The 18,267-nt window shown below is 49.5% G+C and overlaps 9 protein-coding genes across 9 annotated transcripts; 4 read left to right on the forward strand and 5 right to left on the reverse strand.

The window, feature by feature from the left end:
- Positions 1–1,911: 1,911 nt before the first annotated feature.
- On the forward strand, positions 1,912–2,943 carry tma22 (putative RNA binding protein Tma22; the record flags this gene model as incomplete). The annotated part of the gene is made up of 4 exons (XM_056903260.1): positions 1,912–1,969; positions 2,041–2,060; positions 2,322–2,409; positions 2,519–2,943. 4 exons carry the CDS (start codon positions 1,912–1,914, stop codon positions 2,941–2,943), a joined length of 591 nt encoding a protein of 196 aa, XP_056748547.1.
- A 181-nt stretch (positions 2,944–3,124) lies between these two features.
- N7537_012207 (uncharacterized protein) lies at positions 3,125–4,547 on the reverse strand (the record flags this gene model as incomplete). Its single annotated transcript, XM_056903261.1, has 2 exons — positions 3,125–3,854; positions 3,913–4,547. The coding sequence occupies 2 exons, from the start codon at positions 4,545–4,547 to the stop codon at positions 3,125–3,127; spliced, it is 1,365 nt and encodes a 454-aa protein (XP_056748548.1).
- Positions 4,548–4,967: 420 nt separating this feature from the next.
- Positions 4,968–5,570, reverse strand: N7537_012208 (CGR1 family protein; the record flags this gene model as incomplete). The annotated part of the gene is made up of 3 exons (XM_056903262.1): positions 4,968–5,108; positions 5,278–5,423; positions 5,513–5,570. 3 exons carry the CDS (start codon positions 5,568–5,570, stop codon positions 4,968–4,970), a joined length of 345 nt encoding a protein of 114 aa, XP_056748549.1.
- A 307-nt stretch (positions 5,571–5,877) lies between these two features.
- Positions 5,878–7,072, forward strand: amcA (putative mitochondrial ornithine carrier protein AmcA/Ort1; the record flags this gene model as incomplete). The annotated part of the gene is made up of 2 exons (XM_056903263.1): positions 5,878–6,152; positions 6,209–7,072. The coding sequence occupies exons 1-2, from the start codon at positions 6,048–6,050 to the stop codon at positions 7,070–7,072; spliced, it is 969 nt and encodes a 322-aa protein (XP_056748550.1). The 5' UTR covers positions 5,878–6,047.
- A 1,413-nt stretch (positions 7,073–8,485) lies between these two features.
- N7537_012210 (fungal specific transcription factor domain-containing protein) lies at positions 8,486–9,739 on the forward strand (the record flags this gene model as incomplete). The annotated part of the gene is made up of 1 exon (XM_056903264.1): positions 8,486–9,739. The coding sequence occupies one exon, from the start codon at positions 8,486–8,488 to the stop codon at positions 9,737–9,739; it is 1,254 nt and encodes a 417-aa protein (XP_056748551.1).
- Positions 9,740–9,836: 97 nt separating this feature from the next.
- Positions 9,837–10,798, reverse strand: N7537_012211 (uncharacterized protein; the record flags this gene model as incomplete). The annotated part of the gene is made up of 2 exons (XM_056903265.1): positions 9,837–10,349; positions 10,595–10,798. 2 exons carry the CDS (start codon positions 10,796–10,798, stop codon positions 9,837–9,839), a joined length of 717 nt encoding a protein of 238 aa, XP_056748552.1.
- Positions 10,799–11,144: 346 nt separating this feature from the next.
- On the reverse strand, positions 11,145–11,957 carry N7537_012212 (ubiquitin carboxyl-terminal hydrolase; the record flags this gene model as incomplete). The annotated part of the gene is made up of 2 exons (XM_056903266.1): positions 11,145–11,821; positions 11,903–11,957. The coding sequence occupies 2 exons, from the start codon at positions 11,955–11,957 to the stop codon at positions 11,145–11,147; spliced, it is 732 nt and encodes a 243-aa protein (XP_056748553.1).
- A 583-nt stretch (positions 11,958–12,540) lies between these two features.
- N7537_012213 (cytidine deaminase) lies at positions 12,541–13,267 on the forward strand (the record flags this gene model as incomplete). The annotated part of the gene is made up of 5 exons (XM_056903267.1): positions 12,541–12,613; positions 12,698–12,831; positions 12,935–13,020; positions 13,075–13,156; positions 13,229–13,267. The coding sequence occupies 5 exons, from the start codon at positions 12,541–12,543 to the stop codon at positions 13,265–13,267; spliced, it is 414 nt and encodes a 137-aa protein (XP_056748554.1).
- Positions 13,268–13,657: 390 nt separating this feature from the next.
- On the reverse strand, positions 13,658–18,188 carry N7537_012214 (vacuolar protein sorting/targeting protein 10; the record flags this gene model as incomplete). Its single annotated transcript, XM_056903268.1, has 2 exons — positions 13,658–14,285; positions 14,347–18,188. 2 exons carry the CDS (start codon positions 18,186–18,188, stop codon positions 13,658–13,660), a joined length of 4,470 nt encoding a protein of 1,489 aa, XP_056748555.1.
- Between the last annotated feature and the right edge of the window lie 79 nt (positions 18,189–18,267).

Below are 18,267 nucleotides of genomic sequence, written 5' to 3' on the forward strand. Positions count from 1 at the left end.
CGTTGTATAGTCGATCTGGTAAAATATATGGTATATATAAGAGTATATAACCACAAACTATAGTGTATAATACATAATATATATATATATATATACTATATCCGATATGTATACTATATTATATAGAAATATACAGAAATAGACCCGTTCAAGCAAAATACCTCTACGCCATCGCCATCGGAGTATCACGGAGCTATCCGGGCCAGAGCCTATCGTCCCCCGATGCATCCGTAGGGTCTGAGCACGTTAGTCTTCCAGAGTCGGACCCCTTCGATCTGGTTTTTTTTTTTTTTTAAAAAATTGGGGGTTTTTTTTATATATTCTTTTTCATCGAGGATTTATTTAACCAGCTCCAGATCACAGACTAGCCGAGGCATTGGCATTTCTAGACTGTGGTACTTCGTACTTTGTACACTTGTACACTTGTACACTAGTACACATAGAACCAGACCCTATTGCTAAATCATCAAACGTAGCCATGATCGACCGGAGATATCAGCCGAAGTTAAAAGCACAGATAGAGCAATACAAGACAGTTGAAGGGGTTGATAAAAGATAGCCAGAGTATGTCTTTAGTTTCAGCCATTGACATCTTCGACTTTTTCCATTCTCCCTCAATTCGTCAATTCGTCAATTCATCAATTCATCAATTCCCCAATTCCCCAATTCCCCAATTCCCAACTAACTTCCAATGTTGTACGGACAGCTCGTGAATATGCAAGATAGAGCTAAACATAAGGGGAAAAAAAAAAAAAAACCGAAAAGAAATCGAAAACGAAAAGGTGTCGTACACACATAATTGCCTTTTGTCTGTGCGCTTGCATCGACAACATCTGGGCAATCACTCACCGAGGACCGTCATGATTGGGCTAAAACCCTGTTGGTTTATAGGCGCAATGGTTGATGTAAATTGGCCAGTGATAACCGCCCATCGCGGCATGCTACCGTAAAGTATTCGTGTTCAGGCCCTTGCTGGAACTGGAAACATGAAACTTTGTATGAGCCATTCCGAGAGCAAATTCCAAGTTCCATGTTCTGGCCCATCGTTAAACCACCTCCTCTGTGCGGAGGCATGATCTGTAGCGCTAGTGCGATGCTAGTGCGATGCGCACCCCGGTCTCTTCCCCACGGGCCTCTTAACGTTTGTCATATTCGACGCCGATCATTGGCCCCCGAACAGTATCAGTCAGAGACACCCTTTCGCTGCTTTGACGCATGTCGCCAACACTTACATCAGGGGCAATCAATTATCAGTCCCCACTAGCTTCGCGTCCAAGGACTCTTGATAATGCAAGTAGGTGATGAGGACCGGTTTTTGACACCCGCCTAGATACGTGATGCGAGACACGGGGTCACACACGGGGATTGCAAGGTTGCAATTGACTATCTTATCAGCCATTTGCGGATCTACCTAGGTATCGTCAAACTGGTGCACCAATTGGCACGCCGGGTCCCCTATCCCCTATCCCCTATCGTGATGGTCACAGCTGCACCTTAAATGGGCTCATGTCGAAGAGGGGGGGTTGTCTGCATCGCCCCCAACTTTCCAGATTCAGTCAACCGAGGCCTCCATCTGGGGAGATTGGACTCATCCCACAGCTGTCAAAGGGGAGATTAGCATATCTTTAGATATGAAATGTTGTGCTGATGAGTGACTTTTGCCCCAATCTGAAACTTGTAAGATAAAATCATTTTTGAGCATGTAAGATGGTCCAATAATGAGCAATTGAACATCATATACCATTTGGACTTTGCTAACAAAAGCAGGTGACCGTCATTGCACGTGATATCCCAAACCAGCTTAGCTGGCAGAACTGCCCCTCCGCCCCCGCCATATGTGTTGATTCTGGCAAAGAACAAAGTCTAGACTGAGATACCATTTACCAAGGTACTATTTACTATTTTCATATCATGGCCGAGGTAGAAACAACCCCAGCTGTACAGGCAAGGCACGTTGTCTACTGTGGAGGTGAGGACCCCCGTGGCACAAACCACAATCCCAATTCGTTTGAGAATATAGCGCTGATCGGATCCTGATAGTTTGCACATTACCCCCGGAGGTATGACCGTCGAGTTCCCCCCCCCCCCCCCCCCCCCAAAGTCCCCAGTTCTCAGTCCTCCAGAAGTGAAGGGCCCAGCCCACTCCTTTCCCCCGCTCTTACCCCTGTTTCTTAGCTCTTATCACCCGGGCCCCGGCTTCGTCGTGCGTGGCATAGCTCCTAGCCACTAGAAAGCGCCCACTGAGCCTGCATAAGTCACTATTAGATCTATACGTGCATTGAAGATCAAACATGTTGCTGACGTGCGGGGTTCTTGTCTAGTATTGCGAGTTTGGAGGTACCGCTAAGAAATGCGAAGAATGGCTCAAGGATAACGAGTCGGACATGTGGGACACACTATACTCTGAAGGTACGCAGCTTCCATGCTGCTTGGCTGGCTGGCCATTACCTGCATCTTGCAATCCAACGGCCCGGAAATGGGAAATTCCAACATTCTAACCCGGTTTTCTTTCTATTAGATGCCCTGAATGCCAACCTCTCCACCCTCTCCGTCTCAGCACAAGAACGCGCCGCCAAAGATGCCGCCAAGAAGGAGGCCAAAGCTGCTGCTAACGAGGCACGCGATAGCGAGCGCAAGGCCGCATCTAAGGTTCAGATCAAGCGTGTCGAGCGTAACAAGCGCAAGTACGTGACGGTCGTTATCGGGCTGGAAATCTTCGGACTAGAGAACAAGAAGATCGCAAAGGACTTAGGCAAAAAGTTTGCTACGGGTTCTTCGGTGACCCGCTCGCCTGCGGGTATTGAGGAAATCACCGTTCAGGGTGATGTTAGTGACGACCTGCGTGAATGGCTCCTCGAGATCCACGGTAAGAAGATCCCCGCATCTAATATCGAATTGATCGAAGACAAGAAGAAGAAGAAGAGCGAGGGCCCGATGGTATAATGACGAACACGAATCCTTTGCGGACTGGGTATCATGACATAAATCTAAAATAAAAGTACAAATTGAAGAAAATTCAAGCATAAACCAGAAACCAGAAATCCGTTGGAGCACAACCTACATAGGTCGGATCGGGGAATTAATCTAGGTTAAGGGCCCGGAGCACAGGGGAAAAAAAACCATTTCATAATTCATCCAGCACGCCCAAAGCATCATGTTCAGCAGATAATGCATCATGCCCTGACCGGATCGTCGAAGTTGGACCAGCCTTGTCCATGCTCTCACGATGATCTGCGAGCTTGGACGGATATCGAGCAGGCCCTGTATCAGACCCTGAACCTCTTCCCTGGAGACCGAGAACCTCATCCCACACCTCAGACTGAGGTGGAACAGAGGGCGAAGAGTGGATCGACACTATTAAACGTGACGTCTCAGTATGGGAAGACCAGAATTCCGGCCAGTTCTGGAGGACTAGAGCGAGTACAAGCACCAACAGCGCACTTATGAAAATGCCCCAGAAGATGCGTAATCGACGACTGGTCCGGGTTTGCCATTCTATTTCCCGCTGTTCCCAGCTATCGATCTCGTGTCGTACGGTCTCAAGTCGTCTGCCTAGTTCCTCGACGCGCTGTCGGCCTGCTTTCATGCGTTGTTCTAACGCGTCGGCCTTTTGGATCTGTGGCTCGAAACCCTTTAGGTCATTGAGCTGTTTGCGGATATCCTGGTCCAACCCGGCCGTTTCGTGTTCGAAGTCGTTGAGAAGGGTTGATGCCGAGTCGGAGAGTTCCTGGAACGACGAGATAGTCGAGTTGAGGGCTGTGATTTTCTCAAGCAGATTGTAATAGGTGTAATCAAGCCGACGGGTGACATCTGTCGCTAGCGTCCCAATTGATGTCAAAGCAGACCGTAGACACCTTGAAACGGTCGTTAGTCAATCTCCTACTCCCAAAGAAGCCAAGGAAGAAAACATACTCCTCGCCCAGCTTCCTCCGCTTCTTAACCTTCTCTAGGTCATCCATAGACAGAATCTCATGCCGGCGGATAGGCGCCAATTGCTCATGCTGCGCAGGTGTATCGAGCAGACTGCCCTTCCGACCATCCAATAGACCAGTAGTCGACTCAGACCCCCAACGACTCCGGGTCGTCTCCCTCGTAACTGGCCTCAACAGCGAATCATCACCCTCGCGGTCCTTATCCTTCCCGCCCGACCACGTAGGGAGTAATCCCCTCGCGCTCGCCGAGGAAGCCAGATGGCTCATAGGATTAGGGAAGCGCAGTTCCCGCGACTTGCTATATTTGCGGCGGTGGGACCTCGTGCCATCGAAGGGGGATGGCTCTTGCGGTTGAGGGGATAGGGATGGACGAGTTCGATGTTCTCCTTTTGGGGAGATTTCATCGGAGCCATGGCGGTGCGAGCGGCGGGACCTTCTTCGGTCTGTTCGGCGGCTTTCTTGACTACCAAATCTAGAGAGGTCCTCTGATTTGGACTGGAGGTCACTGGCCTGCTGGCTTTGGTTCGGGCTCTGGGTGGAGCTTTGGGTGGGTGGGAATGTGGCGGAAGCTGCTCGGGATGTTGAGAATGGTGCGTGTTTATATGGAGGTTCCATGGCGGTACATTCTGAGAAGAAAGCTTGGAAGCTTGGAGGCTTGGTGTCGTCGGAGTGTGGAGTTGGGGTGGCATCGATGACGCCAAGGCTGAAGACCGATCAGTGACTCTGCAGATAGTATCATATTTATGATATATCGTCCTCCCTACTACCTATATTGTACTAGTTAAATTTGACTACGCTAATAGATTTTGATTATAGAAAAACATTTGTCTTGCTCGCTAGTAGTGACCTATGACCTAACCTCAGAAAAAACGCCTGTAATCGAACAGCCCACGCCGGAATGAGTGTTCAGCCTTTCCCGCTAGGGACAAGGAAGAAGGAAGAAGCCTCAACAAGCCGATGTATATACACACAATGCAGTCCTGGAGGAGATGGAGAGATGGTATGGCGGAGATATAGAGAAGACCGTGAACAGCTTCAAGAGCTGAGCAGCTTGTTGCGCTTCTCTCTGCGCTTGAGACGGTCAAGTCTCTTGTGGTGCATCTTCTCGGCCATCTTCTCATAACGTAGCTTCTCTTCCTTGGCTTCTCGGCGGTTCTTGATGCGCTGGATACGGGCCTGGGTGGGTTCATCGGTCAGTGATACAGTCTTGGGAAGTCATGTGTTGTCGGAGATAATATCATTATTATGGAGACAGGCTAACTAGAGATGAAGACCAGACAAAGCCACGAAAGGAATAAGGGAAGTGAGACAAATCAAGAAAAGGAAAGGAATAAGATCGACATACCTTCCGTTCAGCCTCGGCTTCCTCCTTCATCTCACGTTCAAGTTCTTTGACAGCATCGCTGTGCTTCTTGAGCTCTTGACGCTTAGCGTATGAGGTCAAACCCGCAGTAGGGCGGAAAGCCTTCTTGGTTCCATGCCAGTTTTTACCTAAAGGTCCGATGGGGTTAGCCGGGGAGATGAGGAACAGTAGGGAAGTGGGGACAGGGTATTATTATTATTTTTTTTCCCTCACTTACCATTTTTCCGCATGCCGGTGGTCGGAGGCACGACTGGTGTAGCTGTTGAGGTAGACATGATAGAATATGTGACTTGGAAAAAAAGCAATTCCAAGTGGAAGATTCAAGAAAGTGGATTGGGGGGAGGGGAAAGGAAACATGAAGCCAAAAGAGAGGCGAGAGACGGAGACCGAGTTTTTCTCATTGATTATCTCGATCTGATAAAATGTCTTGGCGTCCGCTAAAGAGAGAAAATGCCTTCTCGGCCCAAATTTCCTGACTCCACCTTTCTTCCCATTTCCCACTCGACTTCTTCCTACAGGCTGTTTTATATTATTTACCCATATTCTGCCTAGGTTGGGCTTTGTCCTCGTTTCGTTTCTCCTCGTTAGCTTCTGGACGGTGGCTTGGCACCTTGTAGGCTCATCAAATCCCTCGTTACACCGCCCCTCCCCCACCAGTCCATTTCACTCACTACTTATACCTCCGATTTTCCGTCTTACCATGATCCCTCGATAACACTCTTTTACCTTGTCATTTTTCCCGATCTTACTTGATGGCGGCGACAGAGCATGCTATCCCCATCAGTGAACCGATGGAGCTGCCATCGCTCCCGCCCAATCAGGGCCTTGAGGCGATAAAGGATATCATATTTGGATCGGTAAGGGAGACCTTGGCAAATGCATGCGGGAGATCTAGACTGACCCTCTCCCAAAGTCGGCAGGAATGGCAGGCAAACTCATTGAGTACCCCTTTGACACTGTCAAGGTCCGACTACAGTCACAACCCCAACACCTTCCTCTCCGATATGCAGGACCACTGGATTGTTTCCGCCAGTCTTTCCGAGCGGATGGCTTCCGGGGACTATACAGAGGCATTAGTGCCCCCATGACTGGAGCTGCGGTGGAGACTAGCTGTCTCTTCTTTAGTTATCGTCTCATCCAGGATGCCCTGCGCGCAACAGTCTACCCAGGCGTTGAACACCTACCATTCTTCGCTCTCATTGCTAGCGGGGCTCTATCCGGCTCGGTAACCTCGCTAGTACTCACACCTATTGAACTGGTGAAATGCAGGATGCAGGTCCCCGCGGAGTCAGCTGGCCTTAAACCCGCTGGCCCTATGGCCATTGTCACAAGCATTTTCCGACATGAAGGGCTAGCAGGATTCTGGCGGGGCCAGATGGGAACCTTGATCCGGGAAACTGGCGGAAGTGCAGCGTGGTTTGGCGGATACGAGGGTGTATCATCTCTCTTCCGCAAGTATAACAAGTCGAACCCACAATTGGCCTCCGACTCGCTCCCCATCCACCAACAAATGATCGCAGGAGCAACGGCTGGAATCAGCTACAACTTCCTGTTCTACCCGGCCGATACAATTAAGTCTCGCATGCAGACTGTAGACGTCTCACTACTTCCGGCCCATGCTCAGCAACAGACCTTCTGGGGCGAGACCAAGGCTCTATGGAGGCAGCAAGGGCTCAAGGGCATGTACCGCGGGTGCGGGATCACCTGCGCGCGCTCGGCACCCAGCTCAGCCTTCATTTTCACTGTTTATGAAGGATTACGGCAATATTTTGGATGAAAAAAAAAGAGAGACTGTTACAATCCCCCCTGCATATAGAAATTTGTCACCATTTTATCGATCCAACTGAGGTTCGACGATCGTGTTAGCCTCCATTTTCCTTTCGAATTTTTCACATCTGACTCTTTGGATTTTGGCATCGTGCGCTATACCCCGGATACATTCAAACACCATTCTTGACTCTACACTTTCTCTCATGTTCACCTCGACTTACTCGATCGACGATCTTCGATACGCAACCCACCAGTCGTCTATCATGAAGATCAAGCGCCGTTTAACGCTTTCTGGTTTCCCTTGCTCGATGTGAAGCATCGAATGCTGCTGAAACGGAGCCTGGCTGGCTTGATGTATGCCAGACCAAGCATCTCCAGTCTAACCGATGATATTCCATCTATGGCCCTCCTGTTTTAATGAATTGAGGATGAAGGCGTTAATAACTCGGCATTCGAATCTGGTGAACGGTAATTAGTCCGACCTTTTTTCTGTCATCTTGACTTGTTTTTCTTTGTATAGAATAGAATTCAACTGCAAATAAAACATCCATTTCAATGTCTAACTGTGTGAATTTGATTCTTCAGTTTGCCATTTTCATATAAATCCAGAACACCAACTGGAGACTGAAGGTTACGTAAGACCAGGACCTTTCCCGGAGGCCTGGACAGGCGGACAAGGATATCTACACAGGCCTTGACCGTATTTCCACGTATTATCAGCCTGTGAACATGTCCGATGTTGAGCACAATATACCAGCCTCATCGTCTGGTCCCCAATTGAATAAACGCAGCTGCTCGCGTTGCAACCAAAGAAAAGTAAGGTGCGATAAAGTATATCCTTGCAGCGCATGTGTGAAAGCCAAAGTGCAGTGCACCTTTCCCGGCCCAAAAAGAGCCCGGCGGACATTGAACAGGCCACCAGTTAGTGAGTTACTCACTCGCCTAAAGCTCCTTGAAGAAGAGGTCGATCAACTGCACTCAACACGTCGCAACCCGGATACCGACCATACACCGGAGTTGGATGATCATCTAAATCTGCCAAAGACAGCCAAAAAGACAGAATTTCTGGTCCTTAAAGAGGGAAAGAGTCGGTACGTCAGTGATGAGGCTTCTGTTGTGCTAGGACAAAAGGTGAAATAGGATCACTCCTGGTATTGAATGAATATCAACTAATTTGCTATGTAGATATCTGAACTTCGTGATATTATTCAAAGCTCTTCAGATGAAGAGGTATGTTCATCTGATGTGAAATATAGTCCTCTTTTCCTGCCGGAGGGTGGACTTCTTGGAAATCACGAGTCTACCTGGTCTTTCGACTCTTTTTCGTCTCCATTACTGTCAACCGGCAAGGCTTGATGCATTATGGAGAACGTACCGAGAGAATGTGGCACCGTTGATTGTCATACTCCACCAAGCCACCATGGCGAGGATAGTCCAAGACGCCTGTGCTGGTGTCGACTTGGCCCCTTCGGATGAGGCATTACTATTCTCTGTGTGTTATGCCGCCGTGGCTAGCATGAAAGCGCACACCTGCCCTTCCATACTTAGCACAGACCACGATACAGCCATCCAAGACTTCCAAAAAGCAGTGGGTCTGGGGCTTCGCCGAGCCAATTTTATCAGTTCCCAGAGCTTGTCTGCTCTTCAAGCAGCAGTTCTCTTCTTGCTATGTTATCGAGTCGGTGGTGATACACGCCTTGTATGGGCTGAGTCTGCGGTCGTGATACGAGTTGCACAAGCACAAGGTGTCCACCGCGATGGGCAGAATTTTGCATTACCACCCTTAGAAACAGAGCTGCGCCGTCGCTTATGGTGGCATATCTGCCTGCTGGACATGTTGTCTTCGGAAGATCAAGGGGTCGATACTCAGATTAGATCTGAAATGTTTGACACGCAATTCCCGAGCAATGTCGACGATGATGATATTGCCTTGTATATGAAGGATCAGCCACTACCGAAGACCGGTTTTACAAGCACCACTATTTGCATCATGAATTGCCAGGTCATGACCGAAATACTCTGGCCGCGTCATGGTGGATACTCGGATATGTCCACACACGCCCGTGAGAATCTCATCACAGCTCTAGGGAAGAGCCTTCATGAACAGTATATCGATCATTTCAACCTGGACATCCCAATCCATTGGGTGATCGCAACTATCGTGCGACTTCAACTCTCCAAGGCGTGGCTGGCGACTCATTTCCAATCCGAAGCATCTGACGTGCAGACCTTCCGCCACGACGACCGTATCTTCGAGACCGCCGTCGAGCTTGTGCAGTTCTCCTATCTCCTGCAAACCAACGAAGGAACGTCGCAGTGGAGCTGGCTATGTAAAAGCTACAAGGAATGGCATGTGGTCGCTTTTCTACTTTCAGAGCTGTGCTTGCATCCACTCAGTCCCGAGACCGACCATGCTTGGGATGTTGTGACCAAAATGTATGGGCTGTGGCACCAGGATATGGCACAGACCGATGCGATGCTTCAGAAGCCCTTGGATCGGCTCATGGCACGCACGGCTTCATCACGAGCTAGTAGACAAGGGCAAACCAGCCAGACACCATTCAGTGACGAGGCATTGTCCGATATGTCCGATGTATCTTTTGGATTGGGTGGTAACCCCGATTCCGATTTACTGTTCTCTGGTCTGGACTGGCTTGTTGGGTCTTTATTCTAGGCCATGGTCATCTCTTCTTGGGCAAGTAAAGAGGCGATTTCTATATCAACACATTAATTCTATAATAACAAGTACTCCACAATTCAAACGATCAACCCTAACGCGTCTCGAATTGGCTATCCTCTTTCAACCAATCCTCAAATGTCTTCAAGGCAGGATTCAACCTTTTCAAAGCCGGAATATCTGCACCATCTCCCTCAACGTGGAACCATTGGAACATCACACCCAGCTCCTTGACACCGGCCATCATCAACCAAACCGGAATCCAATAAGTGGGCGGTACATTCTTGCCAGTCAACTTCTTGAAAGTCTCTGACATCTGATCAAACGTCAATTCATCCCCAGCAAACGAGAAAGCATGATTCTTCGATGCCTCGGGTTTCATAAATGCCGCCACAGCAAAGAACCCGGTGTCACTCTTTGCGACTAATTGCAGCGGCTTGCCCTTCAGAGACATCTGCCATGCCGTCGTAAACACGTTGCCGAAGTAGTTCGGCTTGAAGTTCTCAAAGAAGGCAACGGGTCGGAGAATCGTCCATTCCATATCGGTTCCTTTTGCTTTCTTTTTGAGATGCTTCCCGATCTCGTGTGTGGGAAATGAAATGCGGAACTGGGGTAGGGTTTTGACCTGATCTCTCGCCACCGCGGTCGACGGAGCTGTACAAGAAGTACTTGACGCCTTGTTTGGTGGACTCGTCTATCAGAGCGATTCCTTGGCGTCTTTCGTCATCATTTCTGGGATTGGCGGTCTGTTTTATTGGTCAATCGGGGATCTATATTTAGGACATTGTTTTTCTGAGGACTTACTTAGACGCTGAACACGCCCCAAACTAGGGTTGATACTTGACGTTTTACATTGTCGAAGATAGCCGCCGGGTTGTCGAGGTTGCCTTGGATCAATGTGAGATTGGGAGACTTTTGAGCGAGTTTCTTTGCTGAAGCGGAATTGACGTCGCGGGTGACGGCGAGGATCTTGTAAGGGGCACTTTTCTCCAGAAGATTCTTAACCACGGAGCCTCCTTGTTTGCCAGTGGCTCCGGTGATGAGAACTGTGGTCATTGTAAGAGGATTTAAGTATAAAGAGTAGTCTTTGGGAGGGGGTATAATGTGATAAATAATGAATGCTAAGCAGGATATCCTTTTAAATAGTCAGTTTCAAGTCTATTCCAGATAATTTCTAAGATTTCAGAGATTTCAAAGATTTCAAAGATTTCTAAGATTTCTAAGATTTCTAAGATTTCTAAGATTTCTAAGATTTCTAAGACGAGTGCCTCGGGATGAGTCTCAACCCCGGATTTGATATGGATGACATGACGTCACTTATCTACCGTCCAAGGTCATATCAAAGTCACATCGACATCAAAAGGCATCGAAGACATAAGACATAAGACATAACATATAGAAGTCAAATCGTATTATTCACGGCAATAATACTCATCCCCCTATGAACTTCTGTATCGGCAGCATGTAAAAACTCCCTTACCGTCATATCCAGCCCTTCTTCTCCCAACAAATCCCCCTCCAATTCACCTCGTAATAATGGACCATTCATGCCTCCATTCAACTCCCAAACTTTTCCATCTTTCTTAACAAAGGCAATAAAGTGAAACCCACATTCCTCCTGCGGCAAGGGCACAATTGAGCACCCTTCCGATGCCGCATCCATATGCGCCTCTTCCAAAAACCTCGAATCATACAAGAGTTGCGCCCTCTCCACCGGGCCCAGCCCAACCGCGCTCTTCACAATCTTCTCCAACTCCGATCCAGCCAGGACATATTTCCCATTCTCCAAATTGACAACCACATGTAGCAATGCCATCAGTCCACACGCATGTCCGATCGTCTGTTTCATCCACAGCACAGGCTCGTCGGCCCCGCTGCCGAGATACTCGGGTATGCTGTGTTCGATGTGAGACCGCGCGGCGAGGTAGATGGGTTTGTCGCAGAGGAGGATGAGGGCGTTTACGGGTCGTGGGATCCAGGAGAGCATTTCTGGGGTGGTGGAGAGGATATCATGAAAGGTGAGGCTCGGGGATACCCCGAGGTTCTTACATAGATGCGTGTGGACCTCTGGGTTGTTCTCTGTTACATTGGTGAGATTGGTTCTTGGTTCTAGTCTGGTCTTGTATCTTTGGGGGTGGGGGCGTGGAATGATGGTCTTACCTAGTGGTATAAAGGTCTTTTGGCCGTTGATGACCTGCACGCCTAGGTTAAACATGATTGGAGATGACAAGACTGTTCTCTTATTTGAACACTTCGAACATCGTATGTTTTGGTATAAGCGGGGGGAAAGGAATAGTGCTTAGTCATTGTCCACCTTCAGCCTATTTAGGAACATCCAACATCCAACTAAAGATACTCGATTTCGGGGATATCTGTGAGATACCTGTTTATGATGAGATTAGATGTATCTAGCAAGCTATATCAAGTTGTGTTTGATATATTCCGAGATTATTAGAGTGTGATATCCTATACTTTTGGTAGTGTAACGGGTACATACTGAATATATTTGAGTTGTATATCAGAGATAGATGAACCAAATGAATCATATCCAGCTTCACATCTTTGAAGGAATGAATTTATATTAATGTCATCTAAAAATAGCCCATATACATGTACCTATAACCCCATATCTCATCCTTCCATATCGCCTATCGCCTATCGGCGGATAAAAAACTTCCCCTCATCTCCCCTCATCTTCCTCCTCCTCTCTCTCTCTCTCTCTCTCTCTCTCTCTCTCTCTCTCTCTCTCTCTCTCTCTCTCTCTCTCACACACACAGACACACACACACATCCTCAGAATGGCTACCCTCACAGCCCAGGAGCTAACAGCTCTCTCCACCAAGGCCATTGACGCCAAAGCAACTGCCTATTGTATGACCCTTTCCCTTTCCTTTAGAGCAGCACAAACACCAGATATCTAGTTCCAAGTACAACAACAAACTAACACCATCTCAGGCCCATACTCCAAATTCCGTGTCGGGGCATGCATCCTCACGACATCGGGTGAGTTCATCTCCGGTGCTAACGTCGAAAATGCCGCCTATCCAGTTGGAACCTGCGCTGAGCGCGTGGCCATTGGCACTGCTGTTGTATGTTCTATACTGTCTTTCCTGGTTTACTTTGATCGGTTCTCTATCATTGTCATTGTTATATTATATCCGACCATATCTGGACCTTTGCTAACTCTCACAGGTCGCCGGTCACAAAGATTTCAAGGCTTTGGCTGTCGCGACGGATATCAAGCCTCCTGCGTCGCCTTGTGGGATGTGTAGACAGTTGTGGGTTTCTTCTTCTTCTTTCTCTCCTTTCGTGGTTAACTCATTGGGTTACAGCATCCGCGAGTTCACCTCGCCTTCTTTCCCAGTGTACATGTACGACGGGGAGGGAAATTACAAGGTTATGACTATGGAGGAGGTGAGTTTTTTTCTTTGCTTTTTGGATATATATATTTCTTACATCTCTTCGGTTCTGTGCTAATGAACCCAGTTGCTGCCCGACTCTTTCGGTCCCGAACATCTTAAATAAGGATAGACATAAGGTTTATCTGCATTAGTGAAAGGGGAGAGAGAGAGGGTGGGAGTACTGGACATATATGCATTGAATGGAGTCTGATATCCAGTGGAGATAAATAAATTTACAGGGGTCGAAGGAAATTATATTAATAGAGGTAAATCTTGCTTTGTTCAATGGGGGATATACAGCCCACAGTCCCTAAGCCTCTACATATAAAAGCCAACGGCTATAACCACAACGTACACAAACCGAAACCGAACCGAGAAACATAACAAATGGAACGCTCATAATGTTGCAAGAGTCAAACCCCAAAAAGATCATTTCCAACTGGAACCCACAAAGAAAGGCAGCTATGTCAAAATTTCATACTAAAAACCATAACCCTAATTTCCAACCCCAAGCCTAAGCCTGCTCCTCCTCATCATCAAGATCATCAGCTCCAAGCAACTCATCCTCATCATCCATAACAGAAGAATAATCCCCTCTCCTCGCCGCAAACGAGCCACGCGTAGCATAAGGTCTCTGCGCGCCCCGTCTTCCAAATAACCCAGACGTGCTCCGCGCCAGACTCCTAACAAGTAACGGCAGAGATTGCGCAACGGCAACAATACCTGCGATAATTGCCACCGGCACCGCGACCAGCACCGAGTCCCGGGATAACCAGCTCTGCGACGAGCCGCCGCCATCACCCAGCCGGATCTGACCGAATTTGCCGTCCCAGTGCGTGTACACGTACCAGCCGATGGCGACGGCGACGGCGATGGGTGTCACGATCGCGAAGAATAGGCCTGTTCCGCTGATGCCGTGCTTCTTTTGGTATTCTTCTTCTTTGTTCGGGCATGGCTTTGACACGTCTTGGTCCAGGAGGAGACCGCCCTCGCAGGTTGTTTGCGGGATCCGACGGTAGCCGGTGGGCTCCCAGTATTCGACCTTTTCGGGGTCTTGGCTACACTGTGCAATGTGGTCTTGGGGTTGGAGACCTGGAACGAGACCGCAGCTGCCGTCGGTTTGGATTTCGTAGTTGTAGTCACTGAAGCATGTTAGTTGGCATTTCAGATTGGGATAGGTGGTTGGGTGATTGTTTTGCTTACCATTCGAAATCAGCTCGGGTGCAAGTGCAGTTCCGGCCGATGCTGTGGATGTGTGGCTCACGCCAGGCATTCCAGCACTCAGCGGTAGGTTTCTTGCGGTGGTACTCCTCGACATGGCCAAAGAGACAGTTCTCTTCTTGGAAGGGATGACTGGGGGACCAGTTATAGTAATCGTTCTCATCGTCTTCACAGTCGCGGCTCCAAACACCGCTAAAGTCAAGAGTGATAGTGACGCGCTTGCCCTCGTCCGTGCCCCAGAGCAGGAAGTTCTTTGAGGTGTCTGATGGCACGGTGGAGATATCGTCGATGACCATTTCCTTTTCGGAGAACTGGAACTCGTGCCAGCTCATGCCCTCGTCGAGAGTGTAGTGTACAACCTTGGTTGCCTTCCGGTCGCTGACAAGCACGATTACCGAGCCTGCCGCGCCGAATTCCCACATGTACTGTCCCTTCTTCACTTGCGTCCAGGTGATGCCGCCATCCCTGGTGAGGTACGTGTCGGCTTCGGCTGCGCTGGTGAGATGCTCACCGACGTTGCCGAGCGCGAGCATCAGGCCAATGGCGGAGCCCGAGTAGAGGGTGTCGCGGTAATCGCGGCGTTCGGTGTAGCCGTGGAAATGGAGAGCGCACTTCTCAGTGCCTCTGCTCTCCGTAACAGAGCAGCCGAACTTCTTGCCATCGACATCTTGACTCGGGGGAGCCAGAAGCATCCACTGACCACCATCATTGTGGGTAATCATAGTACGTAGCTTTTTGGCCGCGCCCTTGTTCAGCACTTCTTCCCGATTCGAAACTACATTGGCAATGGCCACGCCCTCGAGGCCTTGCAACTCATCGTAGTCCGTGTAGCCGCGGTCGTTGACGTTGAGCCCTTCCAGACTCTGAACGAAGTAGGTGCCGTTGCTGTTACTCTTGACCAGGGAGCCGAAGCTGCGTTCATTTCCACCACTCACCATCACAAGGAGGAACAATGCGTGCGGGGAGCTAGGTAGAACGGTATACTGAGGGACCTTGATGTTGAAAGGGAAGTGTGCATCAGCGTAAGTGCGGCCGTCAACGCTAACACTGGCATTCAGGTATTCCTTCTGGTCTCCTTCGTACCAGGCGACGACGACGAAACCATTCTTGGTAGCGGAACGGGCGATGTTCTCAAACTTGACTTCCATGGTAGAGAAATGATCATCACTGGTGACCAACTGTCGGTTGTTGTTCTTTTCCTCATCTTTATACTGCTCGCAAATCACCAGTTTTTCACTGTTGTTGCGGCCTTCATGATATCCGAAGTTACAACCACCGCCGGCGACTCCAATAAGCATCGGGTCCCAGCTAGCGCCTCGCTTGTCGGTGACGTATGCCTGCGAGCGACAGTTCTTCCCCTCACAGTCCTTGTGGCCAATCCAGATTAGGGAATCCTGGAACTTCTCATGGAAAGCGAGCGCACGGATGTCTTCCTTGCTCGGCACACTGGGAGCGTCAAAGAAGTGAAAAGAGTCACCGTGATTGATAGTGTAGTACACCCTCTTACTGTCGGTGAGGAAGAAAGCCGCATCACTGAAGTAAGGATGTTGAACCATTTCCGTAAACTTCTCATCCGGATGGATTTGCTTCCAATTGCGGCCATGGTCGCGCGAGATATGCAGCTCGTATTTGTCCGTGAGCATCATGATAGTCTCATCAACGCCGTTGTTACTGGCCTGACGTTCGAGATAGAAGTAGTTTGTATGCTTGGCAGAAATGGTCTGAGGCTTTTCCGCACGAGGCTTGCCATCGGTGATGGGAGGAGGCCCCGTGACATTCGAGCAGGAGCGCTCAATCTGGCGCTCGAGATCTTCGCCACCTTCGCGGATACATGCATTGCCGGGGATGAGTCGCCATCCGGAGGGGCCAATGTACTTATCGCTGGGCTCATTGCACTTGCCAGCCGGAGGTGTCAGCGGGACAGCCGGTAGACATTCCTTACGATCCTCGCTGCGAACAAAGTTGTAGTCGCATTCAAAGTCTTCAGCGGAACACTTGCAGGGTTGGAATTCAGGGCCGCTGATAGCGAACTCCTTCTTGATAAAACAATCTGCGTTTGCCTTACGGCGCTGGAAGAACTGTTTCTGACCCATCAGACAATCCGGCTCGCCCTTTTCATTTAAACGGGCAGTCCACTTTTCAAGGTCATCAGAGCCACACTGGCGCTCGTGGAGGCCATCAAAGTCAATGAAATACATGAGAACTTTGGTATCATCGCTGGAGATACCAACGAGCAGGAACTTGAGGCTGGTCGAATCCGGCGTCGAGATCAGATACAGAGGTTTGATCTTCTGCTTGAGATCAATCGGCTCCCACTCTTTCCCGTGGTCGATAGAAAATTTGACATTATCCGTCTCGCCGCCATCCAAGACAGCCATGATTACACCTCCCTGGTCGCCAAACTCGTACCGATGCGGGCCCTTGAGCGCGCGCCGCCAGGTAAGACCTGCGTTGTCGGAAACATAGAGATCACCCTTGGAGTAGTCTTCGAGGTGACCTCCAGTGTTACCAACGCCCATGACCAAGCCCGGAGCCGGGCTTGAGAACATCCGGTGATCTGGCATGGGCATCTCGCGTAGCGCGGCGTAGGTTGTCATCGAATGGAGGTGTAGCTCGTCTTTATCAGCCTTGAGAGGTTGGAAGGTTCTCCCATCGTCAAAACTGATACTACTGATAAGCTTCTTTTTCTTCGAGTCAGACTTCTCAGCCTCCTCCCAGTTCTTGACCGTGTTGACAATCGTGATACCATGGATACCCGTGACTTTCTCAAAATCGACCAAGCCATTCAGGTCCTCGTTCGTATGCTCGATATTTTGCGTAAAGTAGGTACCATTGGAGTTGGACGAGAAAAGACGTCCCATCCGGTTATCATGCCAGGTAGTTTGCACGTCGATTTGGATGCTGTAGTTGGTGCTTTCTAAGATAGTATAGGCATCCTCTTCAATGCGGTGGTTGCCGAATTCGGCGCGGTGCCACACATTCGAGTCATCACTGACGTACAAAGCCTGTTCCTGGGTACCGCGGGATTGAAGACGCGCCACGATGTACTTGGATACAGAGCGGATCTGAAGACTGATCCCACTCATTGGTTTTCCATGGTCCAATTTCGCCTCGATTCCCTCCACATCATCTTTGAAAAACTTCTCGGAATATATCAATCGCTCTGTACGGGTATTCTCAAATGGCCCCTTCAACCCAGGGACCACGCAGAGGATCCGGTCTTCTGTCGATTTCGGCATGTCTATGTCCAACGCGAACTGCGGTCGGCTTACGGCCCACATACACTGAAGCGTCATCTCGCGCAACGGCTGGACGTTCTCGAAGTCGTCAATGGTGTAATACGCTTGGGGCATGCAGCCCAGAATGGTGCAGTCTAGACCCATGAAGATAACCTTCTTCGGATCCCAGCCATTGAACTCCAATGGGAAGGAGCGCATTGACGCGAACGGCATTACATCCACCTGGAAAGGTTTCCACGACTTGGCCTGGTCGGTCGTGATCCAGTGCTTGCCATTCTCGCCGAGGATGTACGCGCGGTTGGCGTCAAATGGATGTCTCCAGATCAACTCGACGGTGCCTTCTATAGTTCCATCCTTGCCCTTGACGGTGTCCCATTTCTCGCCACCATCAAAGGAGACATGCGCGGTGAGGGAATTCTTATCACGGTAAAGGATAGTGTTTGTGCCGCGAAAGTAGAATAGGTCTGAGGGAGGAGCGTTGAGTTCATGGGTCACGATATTCGGCTCGTTTCCCTTTGCCGTTGCTGGCTGCGATGTCCATACCAGCAGCAGGCTCAGTGTGAGCAGCAGCCACCGTGGGATCATGACCGGTGCTGCGTAGGCATCTGATGGGGTATGTGGGTGGGAGCTTGAGCGGACCGGACCGGGAATACGGGGTCAATCG

This window comes from Penicillium hordei (assembly GCF_028827395.1).
Source record: "Penicillium hordei strain IBT 12815 chromosome Unknown utg000006l_segment0_segment0, whole genome shotgun sequence".
Classification (NCBI taxonomy): Eukaryota; Fungi; Ascomycota; class Eurotiomycetes; order Eurotiales; family Aspergillaceae; genus Penicillium; species Penicillium hordei.